General features: G+C 59.4%; 1 protein-coding gene across 1 annotated transcript in view; it reads left to right on the top strand.

Moving 5' to 3' along the window:
- The window catches only part of FAAH2 (fatty acid amide hydrolase 2), a 16,047-nt gene extending 9,078 nt beyond the window's left edge, over positions 1 to 6,969 (top strand). The window contains exons 3-12 of the mRNA XM_029963743.1: positions 58 to 140; positions 406 to 539; positions 820 to 1,029; positions 1,414 to 1,533; positions 2,005 to 2,140; positions 2,936 to 3,053; positions 3,388 to 3,507; positions 4,427 to 4,538; positions 5,169 to 5,363; positions 5,963 to 6,969. Coding sequence (XP_029819603.1) covers positions 58 to 140; positions 406 to 539; positions 820 to 1,029; positions 1,414 to 1,533; positions 2,005 to 2,140; positions 2,936 to 3,053; positions 3,388 to 3,507; positions 4,427 to 4,538; positions 5,169 to 5,363; positions 5,963 to 6,138 — 1,404 coding nt within the window. The 3' untranslated portion in view covers positions 6,139 to 6,969. The remainder of the gene's footprint in view (positions 1 to 57; positions 141 to 405; positions 540 to 819; positions 1,030 to 1,413; positions 1,534 to 2,004; positions 2,141 to 2,935; positions 3,054 to 3,387; positions 3,508 to 4,426; positions 4,539 to 5,168; positions 5,364 to 5,962) is intronic.
- The last annotated feature ends 191 nt before the right edge of the window (positions 6,970 to 7,160 follow it).

Below are 7,160 nucleotides of genomic sequence, written 5' to 3'. Positions count from 1 at the left end.
GTCCCGGCCGCCCCAGCGCGCCCCTGACGGCGGTTCCCGCCCGTGGTCCGTGCCCAGGTGACCTGCATCGAGGTGGTGGAGGCGTACGTGGAGAGGATCAAGGAGGTGAACCCCCTGATCAACGCGGTCGTCAAGGACAGGTGAGCGGAGGGCGCGGTGAGGGGGTGCTGGGCTCCCCGCTTGCCCCCTCCTTCAGACCGGGGCGATGCTCAGCACCGAGGGCACGGGAGCCCCGCGCGGTGCTCCCGGCCGTGGCTCAGCCGGGACGGTGCTCTCGGCTCCGGCACAGACCGGGGGTCTCACCTCCCGTCACAAGCTCTTGCTGCAGTTGGGGTCTGCCCGCCCTGCGGGGACCCCGCTGCTCGCTGGTCCAGCACCAGAACATCGCCCGCTGCCTCGTTGCAGGTTTGAGGAGGCCCTGCAGGAAGCCCAGCAGGTCGATAAGCTGCTTTCAGAAGGCCCCGGCGATGACTATCTGGAGGAGAAGTTCCCCTTGTTGGGAGTTCCCATCACTGTCAAGGAGGCCTTTTCTCTCCATGGTGGGTTTGCCTTTGTTCCTCTCCGCTTCACAGGTTGTGACTCGCCACTCCAGGGTGGTGGGTGGCTGTGGCAGATGCTCGGAGGGAAGCAGTTTCCCTTCCCTTGGTCTGCACCAAGATCTGCCTGGGCTTCTGTGTCCATGTTCACTAGTAGCACACAGGTGCTGCAGAGCTTGTGGTGCCTCAGAGGAGCAGCCCTCGCTGGAAACCTCCTTCCTGCAGCCCCGGGCGGTGTCTGGGCACTGGCCCTGACACCTTCCTGTCCACCTTGGCACCGCAGGGATGCCCAACACCTCCGGCTTGGTCAACCGCCGCAACGTGATCGCCACCTCGGATGCCACGGTGGTGTCGCGGCTGAAGCAGGCCGGTGCCATCCCACTGGGTGTCACCAACTGCAGTGAGCTCTGCATGTGGTATGAGTCCAGCAACAGGGTCTACGGGCGGACCAACAACCCCTACGACCTGCAGAGGATCGTGGGTGGCAGCTCAGGTGAGCCCCGGCATCTCGGCACGGTCCTGCCCGACCGGGGGGTTTAAAATGCAGCAAGGGAAGGGTTGCAAAGCTCTGCACGTGGCTTTAATGCGTCCCTGGGCTCCTGCAGAGCTCACAGGCCTCTTCCCTTGGCACTGCTGTTGGGCTGCTGGGGGTCCAGCTGCTTTGTCTCTTGTGAGTGTTTCACCTGGCATTGCTTCGGCTCACTCTGTCTTACTTTGGCAGAAATATCCCTTTGGCCAGAATTCCCCAGCTGTCCCCAAGCCACTGCTAAAGCAGGCATGGCCCCCGCCCCTCTGGGTCACTGTGAGGTGCTCCTGCTTTTGCTGGATGACTTGCACCATAAACCTGTGGGGTTTTGCCATGTTGTCTCCTGTGCAGGTGGGGAGGGCGGTGTCCTGGCAGCTGCCTGCTCAGTCATAGGTGTGGGCTCTGACATCGGTGGCAGCATCCGGATGCCCGCCTTCTTCAACGGAGTCTTCGGCCATAAACCCACGACAGGTAAGGGGGTGTGGGGGTCTCCTCCTCCCCAGCAGAAATGCCATGAGGTGGAATGGGGGCTGTGGGATGAACTGGTCTGGGACACCCCTGTGCTGGTCTCTGGTGGGATTGCTGTAAGGGGTCAGGTAACTCCTTGCACAGGACGAGCCCCTTGTGGGAGCACAGCCAGGCTTTGCAGCGGGAAGCCTTCGGTGGCAGAATGCCAGGAGCGTGGGAGACAGGGAGGGGTTTTACCCAGGTATTGCATCCTCAGCGTGGGATGTTTTCTCAAGGTTGGGATGTTTTTCTGGCTCTCAGTATCCTGGCTGGGTGCTTTTCCTCCCTTCCCCACCCCGTGCATCTTGCCATCAGCCCTTGTGAGGTGTGCAGTCCCTCAGGAACCACGTCGCCCTGTGCCCAGAGCCCCCCAGCAGGGCTGCCCTTGGCTGGAGGTGATGCTCAAGGTGGTACCCAAGGTCTCTCTGCTCGCAGGGGTGGTGCCCAACGACGGCCAGTTCCCAAACGCTCACGGGGCACGGACCAGCTTCCTGTGCACGGGACCCATGTGCCGCTATGCCGAGGACCTGGAGCCTGTGCTGAGGGTCATGGCCGGGCCCGGGGTCAGCAAGTGAGTTGCTCCTACTGCTCCTGGCTGCTGAGCTGGAGTCAGCAGCTCTCTGGTCTGCACAGTGGGTCAGTCCTTTGTACGAGACAGATCTGCACCCCACCCAGTTTGTTTGTTACTGATTTCCTTCCTCTGCCGCTGGCTTCAACAGGACCTTCGCAGCTGGGACTGTCCTTCCCACCACCCACGTGCTCTGGGGAACAGGCAGCCATGAGCAGACTGTTGGTTCCCTCTTTACTTGCAAGCTGGTTCTCAGGGCTGTCCCACGTGGCCCTCCCCTCCCGGGACTGGCCTTGCTCCTGGGTGTTACAGGGCCTTTTTCCTGTTGCTGAATGATGAGTTTTCCATCCCACACCACAGCCAGTTTGGTTCCTGCATAGGTCTGTGTAACCAAGAGCCTGCTATGTGGCAGGTGCCAGTGATGAGCAAAGCAGAGATGGGGCAGACAGGGCAGCCCTCCTTTGTGCCACAGCCTGCGAGCAGCTGTTGTCTCCATTACCACTTCTGTTTTTCCCTGGCTCTTGTGCAATCCCAGCCTTGGCCATGGGACGGGGTTTGTAATCACAAGGTTCTTCTGGAGAGATAAGAATTTTCCCAACGGGAACTTGCTGGGGCTGACGGGGCGGGAGAGCAGCTGGGTAGACTGTGGGCAGCAGGTGTCTGGGTGTCCTCAAGGTCTGACCTTGCCACCCTGGGAGGCAGAGCAGTGTCTCCTGAGGACACATTAACATGTGTGTGAGCAGTTCTGGCAGCTGGGGAGGAGCCAGGGATGGGTTTGTGACAAAGCCCTTTTCCCAGGCTGAAACTGAATGAGAAAGTGTCACTGGAGAAAATCAAATTCCACTGCATGGATCACGACGGCGGGTCCGTTTTTGTGTCACCTGTGGACAAGGAGATCTTGCAGGCCCAAAAGAAGGTAGGAAGGAGCAGAGGTTGGTTCTCGCTGGGGTGAGCCTGAAGATAGAACCTGGGGACACCAGTCAGAGGAGCCCTGGGGAGGGGAGGGAGCTGCTCTGTGTGTGGCTCCTGTGGGGACTGGCAGGATGGAGGGCTGGGGAGGCAGCTTTCTGTTCCAGTCCTGTGCTTCCAGGGGTTAAAAAGTAGAAAGAACTTTTTCTTCTATGCTAAAGAAGAAACAAGGAGAAGATCTTGTGAGCAGATGCCCTTGCCCTCTTCTCTGTACTTTCCATGGGCTGATGGCAGCACCTCACAACCTTACGGAAACAAACCCTTCCTACTCGTCCCTTCAGGTGGTGGAGCACATCGAAAGTGACCTGGGGGTCCGAGTTCAGCATGTGTCAATCCACAAGATGAAGTATTCTTTCCAGATCTGGTCAGCCATGATGTCGTCCAAGGACAGCAATGGAGAGGTGCGTCAGACCGAGCTGGCAAAGGCACAAATTTGGTGGCAACAGGGAAGAATCAGCTGCCTGGGGCCAGCACTGGAGAGCTGTAGGTTTTCCAGACCTGCCTGAGGGCTTTCCCTGCTCCTTTTGTCCCCCCAGTCCTCTCTTCATCTCTTCCCAAAGACACACAGCCCTTTCTCCCTTGCTCTCCCATGGGATGAGGCCGTGGCTCCCAGCAGAGGAGCAATGTGGTGTAGGGAGGGGAAGGTAGTTTTGACACATTGACCTTCATGGAGGTTGGTAAGTCAGCCCAGCAGGGAGCATCCCACCTCACTCTTGGCTCTGTGCTGTGTCTTCTGACGTTGCAGGCTGGGATTAACACCTTTTAGGATGCCAGGACAAGCAGGGCATTAGCAGCTTTCCAGCAGCAGGCCTGCCTGTGTTATATTTCCCTTGAATTGCAGCCACTGTGCTATGCTCTGTGCGTGCAGGGAGTTATTTTATAGAGAAAAACCCTCTCAGGAGTGTCATACCTTGTGCATTCCTGGCACGGGGGGAGTGGTGGGAAACAACACAGCCCCATGCACTAAGGAGGGCACATCTGGCTCCTCTGCCTCCTTCCTGGTCCCATGGCCATATCATAGGAGTAAATGCCTGGACATTGTCTGGACATCATCCCTTGCATCATGCCCATTGGGTGCTGGAAGGTGCTGCTTTGGGAGGCTCTCCCTCCTTCTTCCTGCCTCTGGCAGGGAGAGATGCTCCTGCTGCCACCCTGGATCAGTGCTAGAGCTGCGGAGCACTCCTGATGGGCATCTCCTGTGTGAAAATGGGAAGGGCTCACATCAGGATAACGGGACAGCTGGAATTCCACTGTCCCTTGCAGCCTGTGCCTCCCTGCTGTGTGCTGGCAGTGCTGACGGGGGGAGTGGGTGTGTTACAGGAGGCACAGCGATTCACAGACCTGCTGGGGGACCACGGGAAGCCGGTGTGGCCGCTGTGGGAGCTGATGAAGTGGCTCGTGGGGATGTCTTCTCACACCTTCCCAGCTATTGGTGAGGCTGGGGGGAGCCCTGGGGAATGCAGAGGCAGTGGTGGGGCGGATGAGTTGTTAAATACAGGTAGTCCCAGTGCCTAGCAAAGGGACTTGGGGTTTGTGCTGAGCAGCTTCAGCCTGGTTTTGTAATGACACTCAGTGTCTTTGAGTCACATTCAAGCTTGAGGGAGAGTTGGCTGGATCTTTGATGCATGGAAGTGGGTATCCTAGGTGAGGATGACGAACTCCTGCTGTGAGCCCTGTCAGAACTGCTGGGGAGTCTAGAGGGAGCCAGTCAGGGTCTGCACTGATCTGGTTTCATAGCAGCAGGTACCGGAGAACCCTAATCAGTGCAGCTGGGCTGTTGTCTAATGAGTGCTGAGGTGGCTCTGCCAGCTCTGCTCAACCCCAGCACCTGGAAAAGCTGGAAATGAGGGGCAGGCTGAAAGCTTGTCCCTTGGCAGAGCTGGGGGGATGCTGCCCACAGAGTCATGCCAGGGGCAATGTGCTGTGGGTACTGGTGGGCAGGGGGACTTGGGGGGTGCACTGGGACTGGGGGATGCTGCATGTGGCCAGGCAATGCGCTTTCTGCCCCACGTAGCCCACAGTCTTCTCGCTCCATGTCCCTATTTGTACCCTTTCCCTGCAGCCCTGGGGCTGACGGAGAAGCTGATGAAGCTCAACCACAGTGGGAATGCCAAGCTGGTGAGCATGGGGAAGAGCCTGCAGGAGGAGATGGAGGCGCTGCTGGGGCAGGACGGGGTGCTCCTCTACCCCTCACACCCCACCATCGCCCCCAAGCACCACTCCCCCATCTGCATGCCCTTCAACTTCGCCTACACGGGTGAGCAGCTCTGGCTCTTGTGGGGTGCAGGTAGGGCTGCCCAGGCTGGCAGCCAGGGTGTTGTACCCAAAGTGTTCCCATTGCTGACGGTGGGCTGTGCAGCACAGAGAGGGGTCTGGCTGCTCCACAACGAGGGTTGTCACGCTTTGTGCCACGTGGCATCTTTCACCTGCTGTCCACAGCGGGTCAGGTCTGAGTGATGTGTCTAATCTCAAGGGCCACTGTGCCCCAGAGGTGTTCCAGCTACCGCTGTGGTTTAGCAGGAACCTGAGAGCCAGCATATCCTGGGGTACAGTCTGGGGCTCCCTGCATGGCTTCCCTGTGGCCTGAGCACCTTGGTGCTAGTGCTGGTGTCAGTGCTGCCTGGCTTTGGAGGGATGGAGGAGTAGAGTCCCAAACCAGACCTTGGCATGCTATCCCTCGTAGGTGCTATTTGCACTGGGAACCTCTGGCCAGTGATATCCCTTGTCACCATGCCTCAGCACCACCGTGTCAAGCACCAGCTCCCAGGAGTAACACGACGCGCCCGGGGTGGGAGAGCCAGGCAGTGGTGTGTCCTGGTCACTGTGCTCACTCTGATCCATCCTTTTCTCTTCCAGCCATCTTCAATGTCCTGGGCCTGCCGGTGACACAGTGCCCGCTGGGGCTGGGCAGCGAGGGGCTCCCACTGGGCATCCAGCTGGTGGCAGCCGCCTACAACGACCACCTGACGCTGGCGGTGGCCCGGTACCTGGAGAAGGCCTTTGGAGGATGGGTTTTGCCAGGGAAAGTTTAGCCTTGGGAGGCAGGAACAGAGAGGGTGTGCCCAGCGAGGCGGTGGCAGGTGCTGATGTTCCCTTTGCATCCCACTGTGCCCTCCTGGGAGCAGCTGGTGGTGCCTCCAGCCATGGGGCAGCCGGGCTGTTGCTGTTGGATTCTTCATCCCTGCAGCACCTTCTGTTAGGGAGAGACCTGCCCTCCCTGAGCCCCTCAGGAGCCCCGGTGCTGCAGGCTGAGGACGTCCTGCCTGCAGTGGGCATCCACCTTTTCCTGGCCATGGAGATGGCCAGCGCTGTAACCCTTGCTGCTTTTTGAAGATGCTGAGTGTGATCTTGGCAGAGGAGATGCTGCCAGACTGCTGGGGGGCAGCCACTCAGCCCCTCTTGGGGCCCCCCTGGGCACATGAGGGTCCTTCTTGGCCTGACCCTGCCCACAAGACTGGACTGTGCCTGCTGCACCCAGGCTTGGCAGCCCCCACAGCCCCCCTGGTCTGCTGCAGCATTCCCACTGCCCTCTGACCGAAAAGGGAGAGGGGCTGAGGGGGCTGGGCTGAGCCCTACGCCCGCCTCACCAGAAGTGCTTTGTGGGGTAAGGGGTGCTGGGCTCTGCCATGTGTGCAGCTCCGGAAGGAGCTGTTGCTCTGAGAGCATTTGTAGCACTGGATAAAGTATCTCCTGCCTGTTTCTTCCCCTTCTGTCTGGGAGGGATCACCCCTGCCACCTGCCCTGCCAAGCTGCCTGGCCTCTGCCCAGGAGTGGACATGGGCAGCGATGTGGGGAGCTGTCTGGGTGGACAGCAAGCACAAGGTGTTCTCAATGAGCGTGGTATTAAAGAGTCTGTCCAGTCTGCTGTGGCCATGTGTCCTTGTTCCTGATGGCTGTCACCCTGCCAGCTCCTACTGGGCACTGGCCCCATCTCTGCTCGGGATGTGTGGGATCTGCCCAGTGCTGCTGGCTGTTGGAGCAGTGCAGGCACAGTAGTGGAGGTGCTGGCATCAACCCCAGGTGTGGCACTTGGACACTGTAGGCCTCTTGTTTT

The sequence above is a fragment of the Manacus vitellinus genome, unplaced genomic scaffold (genome assembly GCF_001715985.3).
Source record: "Manacus vitellinus isolate BGI_N305 unplaced genomic scaffold, ASM171598v3 scaffold_62_pilon, whole genome shotgun sequence".
NCBI lineage: Eukaryota > Metazoa > Chordata > Aves > Passeriformes > Pipridae > Manacus > Manacus vitellinus.
This window is presented reverse-complemented; position numbering and strand designations above follow the sequence as displayed.